Source organism: Diadema antillarum, unplaced genomic scaffold (genome assembly GCF_040938485.1).
Source record: "Diadema antillarum isolate AM-2024a unplaced genomic scaffold, OU_Dant_1.0 seq00000527_RagTag, whole genome shotgun sequence".
NCBI classification, from domain to species: domain Eukaryota; kingdom Metazoa; phylum Echinodermata; class Echinoidea; order Diadematoida; family Diadematidae; genus Diadema; species Diadema antillarum.
Window position 1 is genome coordinate 1,107,664 of NW_027271479.1, and position 26,305 is coordinate 1,133,968.

Below are 26,305 nucleotides of genomic sequence, written 5' to 3' on the forward strand. Positions count from 1 at the left end.
ATGGTCTACAGGTAGTCAAATGTGGCTTGATCTGTATCATATAGAGTGTATAGCCGTATTTACATTTTTTTTTTCTTAATTTACCTAGGGGGATAGGTAATAATTATGATATTGACTGGCCTTTCTTTCGGGAGGTACCAGATAAATATTGCCCGCACTGAAAACATATTGCCCTCGTCTTCGACTCGGGCAATATGCTTTCAGTTTGGGCAATATTTTCTGGTACCTCCCTCAGGGCCAGTCAATAGTATATAAACATTTCATCATAGGGAAATAGGTCTGGATTGGTCTGGATTTGTTTCACTTTCCGCACATTTTGTTTTGTTGTTTTACCGGGTATTTTCTTTTCGGCTGCATCATAGGGAATGTGTCTATGAGTAAATGTCACCCGTAATATTTGCCTTCATACCGGTATACCCGAGTTAAAAATCAAACCAACAGAAAACAGAAGAAGAGCGTCGTGGTTTCCACTGACACTCTCACATTTTACATTGATTCACGCGTTCTACATCATACAAATCACATTTTCACTGGAGTTTAGAAAAAGTCAACATTGGATGACAACCGCGGCCTTGTCAGCTGGGCGCCTCCTATAGGCCTAGCTCCCTACATGTACCACAGCTGTGACATATGTACTACAAATATACTAGTAGTATATCAGCAAAGCACTACCCTGCCGTGATGCCGCCGGGTGTAATGTCCTTCAAGGCTGAAGAAGCCGGGGGGGGGGGGGGGGGGGGGAGGGGCGCGCATAAATTATAAGCATCGATCGATTTTGATGGGGAACCAAAGGCTGTACCTACGATGAAGATCGAAAGTAAAATTTCGACATTGAATGTGTTCATGAACTTCGGTGAATGGATACCCCCCCCCCCCCCCCCCCCCCCAATGTGGATGAAATGACCACGTGTTCAAAAGAAAATGCAAAGCGCTGTACATTATTGTTAGTCTCATATCACGCGCTACTGTCAGGGATTCTCGTGCACATGTCATTTGAAAAGACTAGACGAGTCCATTATTATGATGGGATTACAATTATGTCGGAGCGTGGAAATCGATTCTTTAAAAATACAATTTTAGATAAACGTTTCAGCTAAACTGTACAAACACTTCTCCTTTGAAAAGTGGACACATTTTAATTCTCGTGGTAACGCCATCTCCTACTTTAATTTTCATACTAACAAGGAAGTGTGATCATCAACTTCCCTTTCATTGGTGAATACTTCAGATTCCTGGGGCAATACGAACCGCAACTAACTGCACTGGCATTGGAATTACACACACACGCTGTTCATGTACACACCCACGTTGATTATATGCTGATCACGACGTGATGGCTTCGAAAGGTAACAATCTCGAACTCTGTATTGCATCTTATGAGAATAATAATCGGTACCGTCGGCATGTTGTGTAGTTTGTACGTGTCAGTATACATTATGTGGTTCACTGTATTGTGTTAGAAGGAAATATGACAATAAACATGATTAGTAGTGGTGAAGACAAATCACCGTCGAAGCTTACCGGCGTAAATAGCCGCTTACCTGCGACGATGTGCCTTTTATTGCACCCAGAACTTCAGCGGCCATGTCGGCTACATGCGCGTACTTTACTGCACAGCCACGTACCACTCCCGTGTCAAAACATACTTTACATATGGTGCCAATCCAGGGTACTTTCAGCTCACATGAAGCTCACCGTGTGCAGGAGTGATAGCTCCGAACTGCACTGTATAGAGTCTACACTGTACAGCAACACGCATTGATTTACAGTGTGTTTCAAGTGTGGCCACGTGTGTATGTTCAACAAAATTTATCATTCACCTGGTAAAGGCCACTAGATCTATGCACTAACCGTATTGAATAAAACTGTTTGCTTTGGCATCAAAATAAATGACTATGTGAATTACAGAGACAGTAGGGGTAGGACCGTAGGCCTATAATTTGGATTAATCAATTTCGGTGGAATTGTGAATCCCATGACACTTTCCAGAGCACAGATTCCCAGAGTAGGCTACAGACCAGTTTACAATGTATATTATAAGGAAAATAATTAGTGACAACAAGTAGGGCCTAAGTTATAGACCTGTTTCAGTGTTAGAATCTTTACTGTGCATGTGTGGAGTTACCTGCAACATTTGACCGAAAGATCTGTCTGTATCTGGTCGCGGTCGTCGGGGGGAAATATTCTGCGGAGACTGCGTCTGGCTTCACGCATCACGGATCCTTGTCTATGGAGGAGAGCGATAACGTCAAAAAAATGAAAGACTCCTCCGGACAGACAGATCTTTCTGTCTACTGCAACATATCTTTATCAGTATTCACTTCACACTATTGCCAATTTAGCAATACTGCTGCTATTTATTTATTTGTGTAAATTGGTATTAACAGTTTAGACTGCGACTGATCAGCAGTACAGAACTGAAGTGAAACTGAAAGATCAGTTTCTTTATAAATGTATAGCCCGACCAGACGCTCTACAGCGACTGGGCTGTGTATAGTTACTAAATGTATTGAATATGAACAATAATGAATATGTAAACGGTCAGGGGTCAGGGTGCAAGTGAAGTGCAAAGACTGGTCGCAAGTGGATGAAGTGTTCACCAAATTTCACCGGTATTCATACACAGAAAAAGATGTGAGAAAGTGCCCCGAATTTAGCAAATGTTCAGAATGTTTTCAGTGCTGAATGCATAGGACTCTATGTTATGCATGTGCTGATGTCAATGTAGGTGTGTAGCCACACACATTTTGGCCTAGTTATGGTGCTGCTGCTGCATATTCCATTGTGTTTACTCCTTGACGTAAACTACATGAGGAAGATGAGTTTGTGTTGCACAGGAGGAAGTGTGTGTATTCACTCAACATACAGTAACCTTGTGGGTAGCCTGACCAGATGCCGTGTGACACTTGCAACACTTGTGTACAGCGACAGGGCTGTGTATAGTTACATTGTACCTTGTGGGGCAAGATTTATCCTTGTTGATTAAAGCAGCATCTTTCCAAGCTAAACTGGGATGTGCTGTGCAGTGTGACAGATAGCGGTGATGGTGCAGTCAATATTGCTGTTAGTAGTGTACAGTGTAGCATTTCTATTCATAATAAAAACAGAGATATGCACATTAAAAATTATTTTGCAAACTTTACACAGGAATTACAGAACCATTCAAACCTACAGTGTACCTGCTCTAGCCACAGGAGGTTCCAACCCTCAATTGACATCACAAGTGTGCTCTCCTTGAAAGTACAACTGTAGTGCTTGTTTGGGAAGAAACTGCCATGGCTGGTAGTGTGTTCCAGGTCAGCAGGTTGTTTAGGGATAGAAAGACAATTTGTATTGTGGGAATCAGTTGTTGCTTACTTTTAAAGGACAAGTTCACCTTCATAAACATAAGGATTGAGAGAATGTAGCAATATTAGTAGAACACATCAGTGAAAGTTTGAGGAAAATCAGACAATCCGTTCAAAAGTTATGAATTTTTAAAGTTTTTGTGCAGTAACCGCTGGATGAGAAGACTACTGCAGTGTATGTATAACTTAGATGTCACATGCGTACAACAATATAAGGAAAATATAAAGAGAATTTCACAAAATTCCATCTTTTGAAAAAAGTACGCATTCCCCTGACTCGTTACCGACAAATGTTATGGGTAATATTATTCCCCCCGCCTTTAGAAAGAGGCAAGTCAAGTGCGCTTTTATTATGTGAAAAAAGTGAAAATATGTTCAATTTTCTTTTACATTTTCTTTATACTGTTGTACGCATATGACTCACAAGCTGTAGTAGTCTCCTCATCCAGTGGTTCCAACACAAAAATTTTAAAAATTCATAACTTTTGCATCGATTGTCCAATTTTCCTCAAACTTTCACTGATGTGTTCTACTATTATTGTTGCATTCTCTCAATCCTTATGTTTATGAAGGTGAACTTGTCCTTTAAGTTATGTAGGGGACATAGACTTGAGTATGATCTCCTTGATGTTCTGATGTATGGAGCTTTCTTTATGAAGTGAAGTACGAGTAGATGGATATTGACTAGATGATGGTGTACATCTGTAGAGTGGAACAGGAAGGTCAAGATTTTACTTTGAAGTGTCGATGTGAATATTAAGATCTTATGTTTTTGAAATGCAATGAGGCAAAAAAACAAATGATTTAAGTTGTCAAAGTCTATTCATACAGCTAAGAGTCCATATGTGACCCTGCACCACAAAACACAAAAAGTCGCAGACATGAAATTTTAGTTAAGAACATATTCTGAGAGAGCAGACTTTAAGCTTTAAAATGATGTATTACTCAAATCAAATGGACTCTCCTAACCTATTCAAATATTGGAAAGAAAGCACACACTCAGGAAAAGTTGAACTTGAACTGAGAAAAGAGGCTCTGAAGTGCAGTGTCTATTCAAGCGCTTAATCTTTTTACCAAGAGGTGCTGGTTGTGCGATGAATGAGACAAAAAACAGGATGTACATGTATGTACATGTAAACTACTGGAGTACGGTAACAACAATGAAGGGATTATCAGACTAAACTGAAATTTAGCATGCCTATTTAACACATTAGGCGTGTCTTCATCAGCCTGAAGTTCAAACTAGCGGGATATTTTCCGGTCTTAGAAAATAGCCCGATACAGCGAATGTCACGTCTTCATCAGCTCGAACAGCCTGCTTCGGGAAATTAGCCCGAAAATTGATGCATGTGCACTTTGCAATATTACTCTGCCTAGCTCGCGATTCGAAAGTGAATTTCCCCGCTCAAAATCTCCTATATCACCGTATGTACGATACTTCAACCAGGAGGTGAGCAGTACAGCATATTCTCTCCAATGGGATATTAATAACGCTACTCTTTCTTCTGTCTAGTGAGGCGGCATCTTATATGAAAATAACGAATTGCAATGTTTAAACAAATTCAAAATACACACAATCTGCAAGAATCTTCAGCTAAGGTAGAGTGGACCAGAAGAAGTTTACAAAAAACAGTTAGCATGCACGGCACCGAGTTTTTAGCTCACCTGAGCCAAAGGCTCAAGTGAGCTATTGCGATCGCCCTTCGTCCGGCGTCCGTCGTGCGTCGTGCGTCGTGCGTCGTCCGTCGTCCGTCGTCCGTCGTCCGTCGTGCGTCGTCCGTCGTGCGTCGTGCGTAAACTTTTTACATTTTCATCTTCTTCTTGAAAACCCCAAGACCGATTTTCATCAAACTTGGCAGGTAGCATCCCTAGGGGGTTAGGAACTCAATTTGTTAAAATGGGCACCATGCCCCACCCAGGGGGCCCCCAGGGGGGCCCAAACCCCCCAAAATTAAGGAATCTGTAAAAATCTTCTTCTCTAGAACCAGAAGTGATAGAGCTAAGTTAATACTATGAGTTAGTACATTGATGACTGTAGTTTCAAGTTTGTTCATGGCAGAATCAGGGGTGCCCCCCTTGGGACCCAGGGGAGGGGGGTGGGGAAGGGTTCTAATGGGGCCTAAATTGTACATTTTCATCGTCTTCTTGAGAACCCCATGACCCATTTTCACCAAACTTGGCAGGTAGCATCCCTAGGGGGTTAGGAAATCAATTTGTGAAAATGGGCACCATGCCCCACCCAGGGGGCCCCCAGGGGGCCCAAACACCCCAAAATTAAGGAATATCCGCAAAAATCTTCTTCTCTAGAACCAGAAGTGATAGAGCTAAGTTAATACTATGAGTTAGTACATTGATGACTGTAGTTTCAAGTTTGTTCATGGCAGAATCAGGGGTGCCCCCCTTGGGACCCAGGGGAGGGAGGGGGTGAGGAGGGGTCCTAATGGGGCCTAAATTGTACATTTTTATCTTCTTCTTGAGAACCCCATGACCTATTTTCACCAAACTTGGCAGGTAGCATCCCTAGGGGGTTAGGATCTCAATTTGTTAAAATGGGCACCATGCCCCACCCAGGGGGCCCCCAGGGGTCCCAAATCCCCCAAATGAAGGAATCTTTATAAATCTTCTCTAGAATCAGAAGTTATATATAGAGCTGAGATAATACTATGAGTGAGTACATTAATGACTGTAGTTTCAAGTTTGTTCATAGGAGATCCAGGGGTGCCCCTCTTGGGTAGGGGGGGGGGGGGTGGTGGTTGGAAGGGTCCAAATGGGGGCCTGAATTGTACATTTTCATCTTCTTCCTGAAAACCTCATGATGGATTTTTGTCAAACTTGGCAGGTAGCATCCCTAGGGGGTCAGGATCTCAATTTATCAAAATGGGCACCATGCCCCACCCAGAGGGCCCCAGGGGGCCCCAATCCCCCCAAATTAAGGAATCTTAAAAAAATTGGGCCCTTATTGTACATTTTCATCTTCTACTTGAGAATGCCTGGTCAAATTTTGGTAGAGCTGTGAATAATTTAGATTAGTGACTGCGTGAAAGGTGAACTTGCGATACTCAGGTGAGCGCTAGACCCGCGGGTCTCTTGTTATAGGGAGGTGAGAGAAATCGGTTACAGCTCGTTATTCCGAAGGTTCGTTATTCCGAAGGCTCTTTATTCGTAAGATTCGTTATTCCGAAGGTTCATTGTTCCAAATTTCATTTATGGATTAACCAGTCTTTGGAATAACGAACCTTCGGAATAACGACACAAATTTTCGGATTAACGAACCTCTAGGTATAGGGACTTTGCGTGTTTCGAATTAACGACCCTTCGGAATAACGAACCTTCGGAATAGCGAACCTTCGGAATAATGAACAGCATCCGAGAAATCACCTCTAGTTATGTCAACAGCAGTAGGCCTAGTACACACATGTGATCCTTGAATACACCGTGCGTGTATGTACTATACACAATCACTAGCTTGTACATGCGCTTTCCATAGCCAGCTGGCTAACCAGAAGCGTGGAGGGATCGAGAAAATTTCGGGCTGATGGAGACGCACCCAAAATAGTGCGCTATTTCACAAATTAGCGGTCTAGTTCACCAACTAGACCAAGATTTGGGGGAAAATTTTCCCGATCAAATAGCGCGCTATTTGCGTCTTCACTACACAGATAGCGTGCTATTTTGACATCGGACTAGTTTGGTAACCGCAAGATAGCGCGCTACTTTGAAAACTTCGGGCTGATCAAGACACGCCTATTCTGTCCTTAAGTTAGTGCCAATTTTCAAAGTGGCATACTTGCCAACATTTTCATTTGAGAAAGCGGTAGAATCCAGGATGTCTATGCGAGCAGTGCTAGCTTGAATGCTGAAGAAATCTTTCAAAAGCGGTAGTCTACCGCCAAATGCGGTAGAGTTGGCAAGTATGAAGTAGTAGCATCATCTTTTCAAAAGTTATAGGAGTTGAAAGTGAAAATTGTGCACGAGGTTTTATAGAAATGAAAAGGGGACTCTATTCTGCAAAAAAAAAATGTTCGAGATAAGCTGCTAGAAACACACTTTCCTGCCCATTTTATGATCCCAAATTTTAGCATAATATTAAGAAGACTTGCTCTTTCAGAAAATGTGAAAAAGTCAAGATCGGCTCGGTTGACCCATTTCACCTATTTTTAGTCCTCACACAAAATCAGTGTGTGCGACTTTTTGTTCGTTTTGTGATGCACAGTCACATATTCAAACACTTTTCCATTTGTGTCTGCTACTTTGTGTCGTGAAGCTTGAAGGTAGGATAATTATTCAGCAAACATCAGTGTTTTACAAAATTTTTCGTCATGTCTGACATTATGCAACTTTCTGAAACTACCAAAACAATGGAGTACACAGTCAAGTGGTTGTATTTACTGTACACTATGTGATAGTACATCATATTGCTTTGTAGACTGTGTAATCCTGTGATGATAAAATCATTGGTACTCAAACTACAATATGTATTGTAAAGTTGCCCTTTTAGGACACCTCTATAGCCAACTCCACTGAATCTAACATTTTGATTGCCATAAATCTGGAATTTACATACTACAGTGTATGTGTTAAGTGCTCATTCCTGATGAAATGTATGGGAGTATCCTTTTCATTGAAAGACAATCATCATGATTTTCTTTCACAGCTTTCATCTTCTCAGTCATGAGCTGGGGAAGGGTGTGTTGCTGCCCCCCCCCCATTTTTGCACAATACATAGGAATACATTTAGGGTGAAACATTTTTATGCCTCCGGAGGCATTATGTTTTCGGGTTGTCCGTCCGTCCGTTCGTCCTTCCGTCCGTCCTTCCGTCCGTCTGTAATGAATTTTGTGGACAGGGTAACTATCATAACCTTTTGAGGTATCCTCATGAAACTTGGCATGTATGTGTATTAGGGGGTGAAGTTGTGCCTATCAACTTTTGGGTGCACATGCTCAAGGTCAATGGTCAAAAGGTCAAGGTCAAATACAGAAAATCTTACTATTTCCACCATATCAATGCAATGCCTGAAGATATTTTCTTGAAACTTAGTGCATACATGTATTATCCAATTAAGATTCTCTGGTGAAAGTTTGGGTCGTGAGGTCAAAAGGTCAAGTGAAAATATAAAAACTTTACCTTTTTTCTCTGTACGTTGGAAATTGTTCAAGATATCTTCATGGAACATAGTATATACATGTATATGCATGTCCTGACTGGCAGTGATTATCTAGAGAATTTAGGGTTCATGGGGTCAAAGGTCAGGGGTCAAAGGTCAATGGCAACACTTCAAAATTTTACTGTTCGATGTTTATGCAATGCCAGCAGGATTTTTTTTTTTTTTTTACACTTGGTGTATGCATGTATAACCTAATAGAGATTCTCTATAAAGTTTTTTTTTTCTTTTGTTTTTGCCTCAAAGGTCAAAAGGTCAAAGATCAAGTGAAAGTGCTGAACTAATTTTTCCTCCATATCTCGGAAGTGGCTCTTAAAGTTATCTTGAAACTTACTACATATTTGTGCATGTTCTGCCTGACAGTGATTATCTTATGAATTTTAGGGTCAAAGGCCAGGTGAAAATGGTAACAATCTACTATTCAATACAGAAATTGCACTTTTTCTCCATACCTAGAAAATTGCTCAATGCATAAACATATGAATGGGTCAAAGTCAAGTTAAAGTCCTTAAATCCCAAATACAGTTGTACATGCTCTCCTATTCATCCAGTTAAACCTAGGTCAAGGAAGGTGAACATTCAACACATTTGTGACAAACTTGTCATATTAATATTTTGCCAATTTTGTGAAAATGTAATCACACATTGTCCACATGTACTATCTAGACCTATTAGGAGAATCATGCATTATGGCGGAGGCATACCAGTCGCCATAGCGACGTAGTTGCTTTTGTCATTGTCAATTGGAAATAGTACCATAGGTTGTTGTTTTTTTCTTGTTAGCTTATGAACCTCAAAATGGTACCAAAAATATAAACTGCGCCTGCCCCCTACTTTTAAAAGTGTGCTGCTGACCACCCGTACATGTCTGTGGCTGATCCTTGAAGTACTATCTGTAATTATTAGTGCTTGCCAAAATTTTCAGAAAGTGCATGACAACTGTGATCACAGTCATTCACATTTCCCTTCTACGAGTCCTGTTTTATTTAACGAATGTCCTACCTTAGCCTGGAGGTATCTTTTGAACTACCTCCCACTTCATAAACAGTGAATATGATACACGTGTGACTAATTATTAATACATTGTATGCATTTTAAAAGGACCTCATGCTGACATGCTCAGCTTTAGGCCTGTTTCACTCAGAATATCAAGGGCTTTTTGATTTCATAGCCACAATGAAAACTGCGATATAAGAAGAAAGATAATAGAAATGGCATGTGTTCCATGTTCTCTACCACGATGAGAACCAGAATCAAGAACATGTGTATGAAGGGTTTCATGGTCCCATTGATTCTAGGATGATGTTGTCAGTAAGGTCATTGGCCCGAATTCATGAAGGCGGTACAAATGAAACCATGGACAAAAACCATGGAGAGCCAAGTGTCTCATGGAATTATTTCAGTATGAAATGGTTCATTTCGTCGACAAAATAACCATTTCGTTAACAAAATTATCATTTCGTGGACGAAATGTTAATTTAGTTACAAAATGTTGTCATTTTGTTACAAAATAATCATTTCTTAGACGAAATGACTGATTTCATAACGAAATATTCCATGCAACACTTGGCGGTCCATGGTTTTTGTCCATGGTTGGTTTATACCATGGTTTCATTTGTACCACCTTCATGAATTCGGTCCATTGGGTGCAGAAATCAGGCCAGCTCTGGGTAGGAGTCATAAGTTCGTAATGTTCATGTCATTGAAATGGGCTCCACTTGTTGGGCATAATGAATGGATGGCAACCATTTGACACTGCTAGAGAATGAGGTCTGTGTGTCCCTATTGTCAGCATAAACAACAGTCTGAGGGCCTAAGAAAAGGGCAAAGTCATGATTTGCCTTGCAGAATGTGTACCAGTTTTTGTGGCACTGTATGCATGGAGAGAACAAGGAACTAGCTGGGAGTTTTGTGTCTGTGAGCTATATTATGATAGGGAGGCATTACACACAGAGCATTTTAACTCCACTTGGGTTTCATTTTCTTTTTAAAAGTTTTCTATTCTTTGGTGCCATCATGTTGTGCAATGTCAGGGAATTCCAGGCTGAAGAGGATGTGAGAGCGTAACCGGCCACAGTTCAACTGACCTCGTAGAAAACTTACCAGTTCCGAGACTGTGCTGTGCAGCACAGCAGCACTCTTACTATCAGTACCTGTACCATAACCCTGGATCCCCAGTCTTTGCATTTATTCACCTAAATTTCTAGGGGCTTAGGTTTTGTTCGTAATGTACTTTGGTGCAATCCAGGTTGCCTGGAATTTCACTTCGCTCTTATCACTGTTTGTACATGTATGCCTGCGCTCACACCTTTGTATTAAAGGGAGACAGAAAGATTTACCGGTATGTGTTCTTTTTGAATAGCATTGACAGCCCACACTGTTTATTAATAGAATGTTGAAAGTGACAAACTATTAAAGGAGAATTCTTATCTGTTGCAGATGAAGTGAAAGGGTATGAATTTTCCATGCCAACAATTTGTAATTTTAAAGGTTTTATGTGAAATAAATTTTGTGATAGGCCTGCTGTCTAGAAATCAGTGCCATACATGTAGTCTAACAGTTCAAGTCTTAATTTATCTTTTCCTCTTTAAACACACAGTGGAAGACCAGGCCTTTGTTACCCTCGTCACAAATGACAAGTATGCGTATGGCGCCCTCGTGGTCGGACAGTCTCTGCGAGATGTTGGAACAACACGACAGCTTGCCATACTAGTTACTCCACAGGTTACTCAACCTATGAGGTAACATCCCAATTTTCTTTTTTCTTATCCTAGGAGGTTAACTGTGCTGTTGTGGTACTGACCATTGTGCTGTCTGGATTAAAAGACGAGCAGTGCCGTCCAGTGCGTGGGGATCCTCTTCCCCCTTTTCTGCTTGTCAAGTAAATTACAGTCAAATTGCTATTTTGGTCAAACAATTTTATTGTACAAAATTGAATTGGTGATACCATGATGGCACATGAGAGGATTTAGCAGAAAATGACAGCAATAGTATGCTAAAACTATTATCCCAAGATCCTCCACAAATATGCAAAAAGTTATGATACCGTTACATGCTGGACAAAGGAATTTGCCAGTGAGTCAAATGTGTCTGCAAACATGCCAAAAATTGTCTTGGAAAGATTTGTTTTCTGGGATTGGAACAGCTAATTACCTGTGGTCAAATGATCTTGAAAAAAGAAGAAGACAAAGATGGAACCAGAGAGCATCTGGAGTCCTAGAGCTTCTAGGACCGTGGAGAAGGCCCAGGACCCCCAAACACTGCACACTGCAACGTGCGCTTCATTGCAATACTTTCATGCACAATAAGAAGTTATGAACTACACTGGTAACCCCCATCCCTATTTTTCATGCTTGCCTGTGTCAGGAGTAGCTGTGTCTGTCCTCAAATACTGTCATTAATCCCTGCATTTCCTCATAAATCTGGCACTGGAGGATTAGTGCCTTTATCCTGGCTTAAAACTGAATAGTCAAACCCATGAAATTATGTTGTGTTATGTGTGTTCATAAACTTTGTTACCATACAATTTGTAGGCTATTTCAATACAGTGTTCAAATCTCTAGATATTTTGTTTGTATTGTTCGTGTAGGACTAAGTAACAAGAGCTGTGCTCAGTGGATCTGTTCCATCCAATTTATTCCAGTACTTTACAGCAGGATTGCATGCATTTTGTGTTGGTGCAAATGTACGTCAGAGAGGCCTAGGACTCATGCTTTCTGGTTGAGAGGAACACCTGTGATATTGGTTTGTAACAATTTTTGTATTGTTCTTGTTTTGCTGTATTGTTTCTGAATTTTGGTAAATTGATCTATCCTGCAGGCGGCAGCTCTCTTTCATGTTTGACTACATCCATGAGGTCAATCCGCTGGACAGTAACGATGAGGCCCACTTGGCCCTACTGACCCGTCCAGAGCTGGGAATCACTTTTTCCAAGATCTACTGTTGGCAGCTCACACAGTACTCAAAGTGTGTCTTCCTTGATGCTGACACGCTGGTAAGATTTCTATTCACATCTACAATTGTGAATTACAGGTTGTTAAAGGCTAATGCTGAAGCTGTGTTTACAATGTGTATGTACAGTAGGCATGATAAACTTGCTCTGTTATCAGGCATTTCACGTCTGATGTTGCGACTGGGTGCATGCAGGGCTAGCACATATATTGATCTAGATGTTGTATAATTGCATCAAGTGATAGAGCATCAACCCAGCTGAAGATCGTGCTATTAAAATGTTGTCCATGCATTGCGGGATGAATCATAACAGAGTGTCAACCCAACCTAAGATTGCGCTAATGTCATCCTTTAGTAAAGACAATACAAAATGTAGATTAAAGTTGTGAAAGATGTTTTTGGTGTATCTGTCATACAATATGTACAGCAAAAATACAGTCCTTGCCTGATAGTGCCTTTTAATACACCATACATCCCATCCCTGTGAAAAATGGGTTAATGAACTTTCTGTTAAAGTACCACGTCCTCTGAAAGTTTAATTCATTGCCTTTTGGAACCATACAAAGTGTACGTGACAGTTATGACATCTGAGGGAATTAAACTGGTTCCCCTGAAGATGTGTAAACTTGGTCTAGAGAGCTAGTGATACCATTGAAATAGAAGTAAACACATGCTTTTGTGTGAATGAGATTAATTCCTACCATGCCAATGGCCTACATCAAAATCTGAAAGACAAACTTATACTGGTGTGTGTGGTGCTACTTTAAGCACTTTAGCAAATATGTTGCAGGTATGGTGTGCATGTGTGTGCAGTGGAAAAAGTCTAGTACTCCATGCCATCAGGCAACCCTGTAGAGTGTACGAAAGTATTTTAGAGAGAAGCTTGCCAACAGACTGATGGAAACAGACAGACAGACAAAGAGAAAGTCAGCTACCTGCACTGATTTACTGCCTAAAAATACTCTGGTGGGAACATGTCTTTATGGCCATGATTTGAGTGACCATCTTTAGATTGCTCATTGTTTGTTAATGGAAGGAAAGTGTAGTGTCAGGAGAATTGCTAGTTCACAAATGATTTTATGGTACATGATGTTACCACGGTAACGAGTGAATGTCATTGTCTTGACATTTCACAGATTTGTTCTCGTTTTCATTGCAGATTTTACAGAATGTCGATGACCTCTTTGACAGGGAAGAATTGTCGGCTGTGGCAGATGCTGGTTGGCCGGACTGCTTCAATTCAGGCGTCTTTGTCTTCAGACCTTCCAATGAGACCTACAGAGGCTTACTTCAATGTGCAGTTACTCAGGGAAGCTTTGATGGTAAGGCACTATGACATGGAGCATCATCACTATTGATACAGTGATAATATGATGACGATGATGAAGATGATGATGCCAGTGTAGACAACAATGATAATTACAATGATGTGATAATGATTATGATGACATTGAAGAATCAAGCAATCCCTGAAAATATGATTAAGACTGCAATGATTGATGTGAAAATGGTGGTCATAAAGTGATAGTGGTAGTGGTTGTAGTGATGGTAATGCTGATGTTAATAATGATGATGAAGATTCAAGATTCATGTCAAGCAGCTGCTCATGATCATGGTCTCCTGCTATTGCGATCGTTCTTTGTCCGGCGTCCGTCGTGCATCATCCGTTCGTGCGTAAACTTTTTACATTTTCATCTTCTTCTTGAAAACCCCAAGACGATTTTAACCAAACTTTGGCAGGTATCATCCCTAGGGGGTTAGGAACTCAATTGTTAAAATGGGCACCATGCCTCACCCAGGGGGCCCTCAGGGGGGCCCAAACCCCCCAAAATTAAGGAATCTTTAAAAATCTTCTTCTCTAGAACCAGAAGTGATAGAGCTAAAGTTAATACTATGAGTTAATACATTGATGACTGTAGTTTCAAGTTTTTTCATGGCGGAATCAGGGGTGCCCCCCTTGGGACCCAGGGGAAGGGGGTAGGGAGGGATCCTAATGGGGCCTAAATTGTACATTTTCATCTTCTTCTTGAGAACCCCGTGACCAATTTTCACCAAACTTGGCAGGTAGCATCACTAGTGGGGTTAGGATAGAATTTCTTGAAATTGGCACCATGCCCCACCCAGGGGGCCCTCAAGGGGGCCCAAACCCCCCCAAAATTAAGCAATCTTTAAAAATCTTCTTCTCTAGAACCAGAAGTGATAGAGCTATAAAGTTAATACTATGAGTTAGTACATTGATGACTGTAGTTTCAAGTTTGTTCATGGCGGAATCAGGGGTGCCCCCCTTGAGACCCAGGGGAGGGGGGTGGGGAGGGGTCCTAATGGGACCTAAATTGTACATTTTCATCTTCTTCTTGAGAACCGCATGACCGATTTTCACCAAACTTGGCAGGTGGTATCCCTAGGGGCATAGGATCTCAATCTGTTCAAATGGGCACCATATTACACCTGTAGCACCCCAAGGGGCCCAAACTTCCAAAATGAAGAAATCTTTAAAAATCTTCTCTGGAATCAGAAGCGATAGAGCTAAGATAATACTATGAGTTAGTACATTAATGACTGTAGTTTCAAGTTTGTTCATAGCAGATCCAGGGGTGCCCCTCGTGGGGGCGGGGGGGGGGGGGGGGGGGGAGGGGTGGGGAGGTCCAAATGGGGGCCTAAATTGTACATTTTCATCTTCTTCCTGAAAACCTCATGATGGATTTTCGTCAAACTTGGCAGGTAGCATCCCTAGGGGGTTAGGATCTCAATTTATCAAAATGGGCACCATGCCCCACCCAGAGGGCCCCAGGGGGCCCCAAATCCCCCAAAATTGAGGAATCTTTAAAAAATGGGCCCTTATTGTACATTTTCATCTTCTACTTGAGAATGCCTGGTCAAATTTTAGTAGAGCTGTGACTAATTTTGATTAGTGACTGCGTGAAAGGTAAACTTGCGATACTCGGGTGAGTGCCAGACCCGTGGGTCTCTTGTTCAGATTGTGATGCTGTTTATGTAATAATGATGGTGTGATGACAGTGATTATAATAATATAATACAATGGTCCTGATCATGACAGTGCTGGTGATACATGTACTACTAATTGAAGAGATGATTATGATGATGATGACAAAAACGTCATTTCTCAGTTAAAGCTACTTAAAAACATTTGATGGAGTGATTAAAAAAATGTTTGAATTATCACATTTGATGCATATATGGTAGTCTATAGTGCAGTCACATCAAGAAACACCCTACCATACAAAAATGTCACAATGAATCTGCAAATTATACAAGGAGATATCACTGATTTTCTCAATAAACCATCATGTTGATGGTTTACTCTAAAACGACTTTTATTAAAACTGTTGTTCACATTTTGTATATATATTTAACAATACTTAACATTGATCATGCTGATTAACGGTTTTGTGTTGGTTATTTTTGTCCCTAACTCGCATTTCAGAAGTATTTTGAAGCACTGAAGCCTTTTTTTTTTTCATCTGCAAATGTTAGCAAGGGGCTTTAAACTTTGGTATTAAAATGAAACCTCTATTTCAGCTATGAGATACTGATGACCTTTGAATACAAAAAAAAAAAAAAAAAAAATATTATGTAGTTCTATTATTGCAGAGTTTCACTTTGATTGTGTTTTAAAACCCCACATAGGTTTAGACATATTCTGGTCATAACCAACATATTTCAATTGCCCAAGGGTGTCCCATTTGCTCAGTGTCTGTTTGATTTTCCTGTATCATGACTTTCATAGGACCTGATTAGATTTGTTTAAACTCTCTAAAACTCTTCCGCTGATTTCATCAACGCCTTTTCATTTTTTTTTTCCGGGGGGGGGGGGGGGGGGGGGGGATATTTATTTTTCTTTGTATGAGTTGCGATATTATATTAAAAATAGGTTGAATGATATCTTTGCAAGAAATAGTGAGACTCTTATAAAGCGCTCATTTCTACCTAAAAAAGATACTCAAGGCTCTATAGAACAGAGTACATATTGTGTCACGTTACAACAGTATCACAGAAAATGATAAGACAATAAACCAACAAGCAATAGGCCTATATACGTACACATACTGTACATACAGGTATACAATATTGTCAAGAACAATGTTTCCTACATGGCACATTCTCTGACTTTGTAACAGGGGAATTGCTGTGTCATATGAGAGGTGTACACGTCTATCTAAATAATTATCATAAATGATTATAGAAATAAATGTGAGTGTAAACTGTCTTATTTTCAATAAAGTATGATGTGGTGATACAATTTGTCTATATGCAGTTCAGAATACCAGTTTTATTAGTAGCAGCATTTTTGGCCTACAAGTGTAGGCGTAAGATTAATATTATTGAGCACTATTACCACATTATTTCTTTATCTTTCATAACTGAAGTTGAGTGAAATACCGTTAACTAGTGACATATCCCACAGCCAAACAATAGGGCCTACTCTGCCTTTCTTTCTTGCCACACACAATAATGCATGCACACACACATCTTGGATACACATGCACATGCATAACTATGCATACCCATGTTGTTCCAGGGGAGTACATGGAAGTAATTAGATAAGTAGTGATTCATTTAGCTAGCAATGTTTTGCGTGTGTGGCCTTTGGAGGCAGACTTGAGCTGTTAATCACTGGGTGTGGAATGTTCCCCTGGGAAGGAGCAGGCCAGCAATTCTCAGACAGGTCAACACAGGGCTTATGAGACTCAGTGGGCCCTTGATGGGAACCCCTGTGAGAACTTGAATATTCTCTGTCTATATTTAGCACCCTTTGTGATGTCACAATCCTCCCAAGTCAAGAGGAAGTAGCCCACTCATTTGCAAAGTCTCAATGGAGGGTTGGGGGGGGGGGGGGGGTGAATGGAAGTGAAAGCTGCTACAGCTTACTGAGCTATAGCAGAAAGTAAGTTTTATTTTGTCATTTTGATGGCCAATTTGGTTATAAAAATGGGTAAGGATTTTAAAATGGAAAATCTGCAGTCTATTGTAAGACTGTCACTTCGTTCTCGCAAAATAGTGCAACAAGTCAGCTAAATCATGTGAGGTTAACCAAGCCATTCATTTACAAAGCTGTAACAGGGATGTTTTGGGAGAAAGGGGTTCATAGAGGGTTTATTGAAAAACAATCAGTTCACCTGTGGTGAGGATAGCAAAGGTACTGTGCTAAAGGGAGCAGAAATCAATGTAACTGTGGAACTTATATCCAGATCATGTGACAAGTTGTCTTAAAGCCCCAGTATCGTGGGGAGACATAAATCGTCCTGTTGAATTCACTGCCCACCTGCAGCATTCAAAAACCACAAAAAGCACCCGTCAACCACATGTCAGCAAATATAACAGGCATTGGAGTGTCTGCTCATTGGTAATGGTTGATTCCAGTGGAGATAGTTATTGGTAATGCAGTGGGATGATATGAACAAATATATCATGCACTGTTTCAAGTCACTAATGAAATTATTATCGGTTTCCTCGGTGACAGAAAAAGTGCTATGGTCAATTCCACGGAAAGGTTGCATTTTATGAAAATCAAACTATTGAGTATAGATTATTAATGAAGCTTAATCAGATGATCTGGTATTGTTTACTCAAAGCAGCCTTTCACAACGGATATTTTCATACCTCATTTGTGAACATCGGTGAACGTGGAGTGGAGTTATGTCCCAAAAACCTTCATTTTTCATGAAAATTGCCAATTTTTGCAAAATTTATGTATCATTTCTGATACACTATTATGACCATAATACAGCTTGTGTAATTCTCAGATGGCTTATTTTCTGAATGTTCTATGGTCATAGATCGGTTTTATGATGTTCTAGAACTTGTTTCGGCATCAGTAAATATTATTTCCTTAATCTCAAAATGTGGTAGTTGATAGCGTCCCATAAGTCACGTTTTTGTGTCCCATCAGTCACACTGGTTTTCCCTATCCTGCTACTGTACCAATGAGTAGATATTCATACCACTTGGCTCAGGGTAAGCACCAACCCTTTGCTACATTCAGGAAAGAAAATATCTTTCCAGAGACTCTGTGTGTAAGAATATTTCAGAATTTACTTTCCCATTTGAAAAACGGTGGTCCTCAAATGTCCCATAAGTCACGACAGCAATTTTTTGTTGCTGTACGTAATGCAATGATACTTTTCAAACTAAGTATGGTGTTTTCATAAACTGTGATATGATGGATCTAACCATGAACTGAGAAAAATGCATCTGATACAACTATTTTCTCAAAATACTGGTTTGAAATTGCCAAAAATTGTCACTTTGTCCCATAAGTCACAATGGAATTGACCCTATACCTGCCCCCTCAGAATCTATGGTTTCAACGAGAACCTATCAGTGCATGGTGTATTTGCTTTATAGAATGGCAGTAGTGTCATGAGTTTAACAATTTGTAGAAATAAAATCAAATACAAGGTGTTTGCCAACAGCAACACGTTTTGCTAGTGATTGAGATTGGTACAGAGTCCGTTCGGATATATTTTTCGGAATTTCATAGAGATTTGGTCTTTGCATGAACAAACAAAAAGCTGAAAGTACATTGTTACAGAAATAGAGCAATGTGACAAAGCAGAAGAAATTTGATTCCCAGAATTTTGAGATAAAATGCTTGGAAATAAAAAAGATTCCTCGCTGACTATAGCTATCCCCAACCACAAATCAACCCCTACTCTTCCATTGTACGAGTCACACAATGGAAGAGTAGGGGTTGAGTTGTGGTTGGGGATAGTTCAAATTCTGATTGTATTACTTATATGTCAAAAATAGCATATTGTTATCAAACAGTTATGTTAAGGACTCATTTCTGTTTTTTAATGTGTGTGGGATGGCCAGACAAAATATTAAAAGCAACAATGTTTGCAAACTGCTCTAATGGAAGGCTCAGATTTCCCTAGTCACAATTTAGCCAGATGTCAAATTAACCTGCTATTTGTTCAGTGAAGACGCAAATAGTGCGCTACTTGATCAGGAAAATTTCCCCAAAAAATCTTGGTCTAGTTTGTGAAATAGCAGCACTAATTTGTGCACTAGCGCTATTTGGGTTATGTCCCCATCAACCTGAAATTTTCTTGATCCCATCATAGTGGGGATACCACTTTCAAACCGAGCATATTGAGCCGAGTAATGATGCAAAATATTCGTGCACCAATTTCAGGCGGCCTATTTTCAAGCTAATAGAGAGGCACATTTGTAATATCATGTCATTATTCCCCAAACCACAAAAGAGCCTGCTCGTGTGAACTTTGGTCTGATGAAGACAAGTATTCAGATGGAATCGAAGATGGCAGTGTAATTCAGAGCACAAATGAACACTTCTTTTCAAATATTTCATGAACATTTTTTATGGTGCAGTTATTTTTCTTTATGATTATATGATTGATAGTATACGTACATGAGATATCTCTATAATTCATTTTCATTTTTCAAAAGCATGTAAGTCATAGGCTGCATTTATCATCTTTCCCCTGTTTGAAACCGCTTTCAAAAGCCGTTTCCAAAGCCCTTTAGAAATGGCTTCCAAAATAGTTGCGTTTAATATCAACTCATCGCGATCACGAAAACTGGCCTTGTCACTGCACAGCTGCATTGCGCATTTTTACCCGCATGGTTCGTAACCGCAGTACAAAGCCATTTCAAAACAGCTTTGCGTATATCTCACTTCAAAGGGCTTCTAGAAACAGGTTTCTGGAAACCTGTTTCGGAAAGCACAAATTTGGGGTTTTCAAAAAGGCTTTCCGAACCCCATAATCAAAATATCTTTGCGTTTATCATCTCGTAAAAATTCCCTGAAAGCTGTTTGGAAAACCTGTTTCTGCCGAGAGAAAGAGTTGATAAACGCACCCATAGACTTACAGCAGTTGTAAATTATACATTGCCTGATAGTAGCAATATATGGACAAACATGGATTACTGCAATCAATACATTAGCAGAAAAAAAGAAGATGTGATTGTTTTGCAAGGCTTTACAATTCGCAGGACTGTGTCATATATTGATCTCAAGTAGAGATATTCTACAGTTTGGTTTTCATTTTCAGTTGTTTGTTGTTGTTGTTGTTTTTTTCATGCTAGTGTAGTATTGATCTGATATTAATTTTGATTTGATTCGGTTTGGCTGAATTTGGTTTGATTCCTGCACTGTTCTCAAAGCACAATGACACTGTGTACAAACATGTGTGACACAGATCGTGTACGTATACAATTGTATCTTTGAAAAAGCATCCATCAACACATCTGTATAATGCAAATAACTGGGAAGTGTCCCATCTCATGGCAGTTTGTATAGACTTGTGAGTAACATTGAATCAGAAGACAAATGTACATATATGTAGATAGGCCACATACATTGTATATTGGGTATACATCGTACAAGTATAGGACACAATTTTTATGGGCAATTTTAATTTGGTGGCCTCATCATGGAAGTAAGAGATTTTTTTTTTTCTAATTTAATACAAAATGTAATTATTTGCATATTGACCAGCCTGACTGAGCTATGGACCAATGACCTTTTGAGTTGTACACACAGGCATCAATCATTCACTGAACACAATGCCATTATAATGATTATATTCCTCTTTGCGTTGTAAACACCAATCATTGGTTTCTTTTCTCCTCAAACATCCTTGTCATTGTAAAGTAGTGTTTAGTATTAAGAACTGAGTGCTTCTAGTTGCACACAGTTTAAGATTACAGTGAAACCTGATTTGAGGTGAGTCCCTAGTACCCTATGTTGTAATTCACTACTCACTGCAACAACCAGAGGTCACCAAAGGTCATGCACAGCTCCACATGTGATAGTGTTGAGCGACAGAGATAGAGATCAGATAGAAAGATATTAATGCAGTCACGACAGTGTGACTGTACAGCTCTATAAAGATTATGACCTTTGATGCCTATATTTATTGGCCTTGATGCCTATATACGCAATGCTATTTGGGGCCCAAAAGGGTTTGGCCCCCAAAATGATGAAATTTAAGGCCTGGCATGGTATTTGAGCCACAAAGTCCTGCTTAACCCAGATGTAAAAGCAGGTACCATGCAGAATTGCCATCATTGCTATGACAGGACCCTCTTGGGAAGAGCAGTACTAACACCACAGATTAGCTACTTCGGTAGATAGATAAAGACTATACCATCTATTACATTTGATTGGCTTGTCTGTTGTAAGTTATCCCAAAATGGCAGTGATGACCTTCTATTCAAGCTATCATTGTTTGTTTTCCACCAGGTGGGGATCAAGGGCTGTTGAACACATTCTTCAGTGGCTGGGCAACGTCAGATATCAGCAGACACATACCCTTCGTCTACAACATGACCTCTTCCACCAGCTACTCCTACCTACCTGCATTCGTGAGGTATTGGTCCAGGACCTGCACAGAGTACCGGGAACACACCTTGTTTAACTCTTTATGTGCCACGTTCGCATGTCTGACTCAGTCAACGACATGCCAACTTCGCATATTCTGCTCAAACCTACAAACCCGCCCAAAATGATTGATAAATCGCCAAATGCCGCCGTACAATGAAAACATTTTCTCACACTTCATTCATCTTACATAAAGCTTGCATTTTATGTGGTGATCGACTACTGTATACGCCGAATATTTCGCGAGGTTTTTATTTTCGCAAATTTTGCAAGTCAGCTGCTATTCGCGAAATTGAAAACACAAGAAAATATTGACCCCATTCAAAGACCTAATACTCTAATATGAATGTGACATACGCGTATATATTTCTCTGTTCAGTACACGACTCCACGATCGCGAATTTAACCACTCGCGAAATTGTCGGGAAGTCCCGATTCGCGAAAACTTAGACTCGCGAAATATATGGCGTATACAGTATCAAGCGGTGTTCCCTATTAAATAGATTTGCATCTAAATTCTTAGTTTCTGTCACTGTTTTGTGTGCAAAAGTCATCCCTTTACAGTAATGTAGCTACTTGTCATTTCAAAGAAAAATAATCATCAATTCGTCATGCAATTTTCATCAAAGCAAAGCGTGGCATTTTCTCTACAAGTTTGCTCACTACATATCCAGCGTAACAGAAATCTATAGAAGTTACATAGATTTGAAAAACAATGTTTCCTCAAAGCATGACTACATTGGTGTTTCAGAATAATGTGGCACACAGGGGGTTTCCACCATGGCACATAAAGTGTTAAATAGAGGAGATGATGGTTGGATTGGTATGAACAATATCCACTATGACCCAGTGGATATGAACCACAGGGCCTTCATCATGTGGGCTCTAGCTGGCTACAACTTGGTAACAGTGGCTGTCACACTCTCCTGCAAGCTAAGGCACTTTACCCCACTGCCTAGTCCTTTTAGTAGAAAGGACTCAAAGCTATCTCTCTCATTGTACAATGGAGGTTGTTCATTAGCATTTAAGAACTACAAATTTTACCTTTAATAGTGACCATTCAAAAAGTATCCAAGCTTACATTTCTATGGAATGCTGAAGAGGTTGTGCTATCATTTTACATCATTCTCAAATATGCGACCGGTGCACCACAAAACAAACAAAAAGTCGCACCCCTTGATTTTACGTGAGGACTCAAAACAGGTGAAATAGGTCAACTATGTCAATCTTGAGTTTTTCATATTTTCTGAAAGACCTATCTTTCTCCTACATTATTCTTTAGTTTGGGATCATAAAGCGAATGGGAAAGTGTGTTTTCAGCAGTTTTTCTTCAAACACTTTTTAGGGGAGAATATAGAATGATCAGGTATGTATTAGAGGCCCCTTTTCATTTCTTGAAATCCTTTGTACACTCTTCACTTTCAAGTCTAATAACTTTTGAAAGGATAATGCTACTACTTTGAAAGTTGGCATTAATCATGGACAGAATGTGTTGATAGAACATGCTCAATTTCAGCTTAATCTGATAATCTCTTCATTATTGTTGCTCCAGTGGTTGACATCCTGTGTTTTGTCCCTTTCATCCCATAGCTAGCGCGGCTTAGTGAAAGATTATTAAAGTGCTTGAATAGACCCTTTACTTCAGAGCCTCTATTCTCAGCTCACACTTTTCCAGAGTGTGTGCTTTCTTTCCAGTATTTAGGTAGGTTAGGGGAGTCCATTTCAGTTGAGTTTATTATACATCATTTTAACCCTAACTAGGCTGGGGGGGGGGGGGGCCTCCGAGGCCCCCCCCTCGATATTTCGCCCAATGTATCGCTAACGCGAAAAGCTAACGCCGCAACGTTTCATGACTTTTTTCTTTCGAGTCTCCTGCATCTTTTGACACCAAAGTTGCGATGCCCGGGCGCGCGGTTCCGAAGTTGCGCATAAATATGTACGTGCATGTCAGACCAAAAATTGCTCAAAAACGTGAATTCGTGTACAATTTCAATGCAAACTGTGGTTACAGGCAAATTTCATAAATGCATGATTATTTTGGGGTTTTATCGATTAAAATCAATTAATAACATATTTTCTTGTTCGGAACAATGTCACGGACAAGTTTCATCGAAAAAACAATGAAAAACATAAAGTCGAAAAAACAGAGAAATACATAAGAAATTTAAAAAACAATAAACTACTTAAGAAATTTTTTCAGATGACACAATTTTTTTCTCTTATATTTGCTCAGGACACTAAAAAAATATTTACACAAAAAAACGTGCCCATTTTGAGCTTTATTTAGTGATTTATACAAAAATGTCTGATTTCATGCATCATTATGCATAAATTAGCATAATTAAGCATAAATGATAATTTTTTTTTAAATCTAACTTCATGGTACTTTAGATTACGTCATAGGCAATGTGTGTGCGAATTTTCGTCGCGATCGCGCGGTAGACGGCCGAGATCTGGAGGGGGCTAGCCCCCCCCCCCCCCCCCCCCGGCTCTATGATCTACCTGTTAATAGCCCGGCCTATTTAGGGTTAAAGCTTATTAGAGTCTGCTCTTTCAGAATCTGCCCTTAACAAAACATCCATGTCTGGCGACTTTTTGTTGGTTTTGTGATGCAGGGTCACATGATTATCGGCTCAGATTTGTTTGAAGGTCTCTAGTGTTATTTTGCAGCCAAAAGACTGCACTTCCTGTAAGCTGTAAAATTTTTTATTGTTTGTTTTTTATGATTATGTATCTTTGTCCACATAAACTTGTTTGCCGCCCTCATTTGTAAGGATCTGTCCGATCTCTTCTACCATACAAATGTAGATATCGAGTGAATAATGGCATGACAAATAAATCTACAAAATAGAGTGGAGTGAAGCCCGAGTTCAGGTATATCCTACATTTGGGGGGGGGGGGCGGGAAATGGGAGGAAAACTGTGGCAAAATTGTCTTGTGAAAACTTCAAGTTTCTCACACATAAGAACGAAGGGGGAAACTAGGAGGTTCACATCATTCACAGACAAATGGAAAACTTGTGCCAAATATTTTGTGTACTACATCGTATTATGGTAGTGTTACGTGTTTATGGACACAAGCTTTTATATATGCATACGTGCAATTTGTGTGAGTGCTCTACGTACATACAATTTCACATGTATGATGCTTTATTCTCCCAATTCATCTACCAGTATAGGTAAAGCTTCAAGGTGTTTTCCCCTCATGTGTAACTCATTCTGCTTACTATGTTTCTTTTTTCTTCTTGTTTGTGTCTCTCCCATCTCCTCAGGTTTGGTAATGATGTGAAGATAGTCCATTTCATAGGCAGAACCAAGCCATGGATGTTCAGGTACAACACACAGACCAGAGTCCTGTCCCCGCCGCCAGACTCCAGTGTGGCACACGACTTCAAATACGTACAAGCTTGGTGGAACATCTTTCTCACCAAGGTCATGCCACGGATAGAGCAAGAACAGGTTAGGTCAAAGTTCACTCGTACTGTACACATTTCATTCTTTATTTCAGCAGCAGGTTACCAGAGATGTCCATCACCACACACATTCACCCATTGTCATTGTCATTGGCAGGAGCAGTGAATGCCATTGCATCGTGCAATATTTAGTAATGTTGGGCTGGATGGTGATAGCAGAATATTGCCTGAGCTAGAACAATGATTGACTTTAAACAGAGGGGTGTAATATGGTCTTCAGTCATGCATTGCATTGTGTTATCATTTTACAAGTTTTGTCACAGGGGAGAGAGGGGATATCAGAATCTATTGCCTATACTTGAGCAATGTTGGTGAGTATGCAGAAGATTGTTCAGATTCTGTGGATGCTTTCAAGAAGAAAAACAATTCATGAAACACACAAATATGTGACCCGCTGCAACAAAAGGATCCAAAAGTCGGGGGATGACAATTTGCTGAAAATGGCATGACATTATTCCCTTACTCTTCTACTTTAATTTCATATGTAGTACAACTCATAAAAGTACTCGGTTGTGGAGATATTAATGATTTTATTAGTGCATGTCAAGTAGTGGAGGAAATCAAAGTTTCGAGAAAACTGCTCTCAAAGTTTTCCTTCCGACGCTATCATGATCAAGGGGAGGCGAGGCAGTTTTCACCGCTGGATAATAGAAGGCATGCTCCTAGCGACCCCCGCTATGTTCATTCAAGCTTAGTGCCAGCGGTCTACGCACGACCAATCAATTACCAGGATGCCACGCACTGACCAATAAGATCACTCCCTCGTTGCTAGGGGTGGAGTCTAGCTGCGGTGCTAAATCCAAATCTTTGGACACGTTTCTGTTACATTGAAAGTCGAAAAATCATGGCCCAGAAAGACGCTGATTTCTTGCCTTTCCTTTGATCATTTAGCTTCGAAATTTTGAAAGATGGTAGGCAAAACATTACACTACAAAACTGTGCCGAAAATAGAAATTCGATTGTTTTGACCAATTTTGATGATGTGACTTCAAACTCGATTT

General features: G+C 40.1%; 1 protein-coding gene across 3 annotated transcripts in view; it reads left to right on the forward strand.

Annotated features, from left to right (window-relative positions):
- Nucleotides 1-1,302: 1,302 nt before the first annotated feature.
- Nucleotides 1,303-26,305, forward strand: part of LOC139734485 (glycogenin-1-like) — a 42,059-nt gene continuing 17,056 nt past the window's right edge. For all 3 annotated transcript variants that reach the window (XM_071645267.1, XM_071645268.1, XM_071645266.1), the window contains exons 1-6: nt 1,303-1,346; nt 11,111-11,252; nt 12,331-12,505; nt 13,622-13,784; nt 21,695-21,821; nt 25,104-25,290. In XM_071645267.1, the coding sequence (XP_071501368.1) occupies nt 1,334-1,346; nt 11,111-11,252; nt 12,331-12,505; nt 13,622-13,784; nt 21,695-21,821; nt 25,104-25,290 (807 nt within the window). In that variant the 5' untranslated portion in view covers nt 1,303-1,333. The remainder of the gene's footprint in view (nt 1,347-11,110; nt 11,253-12,330; nt 12,506-13,621; nt 13,785-21,694; nt 21,822-25,103; nt 25,291-26,305) is intronic.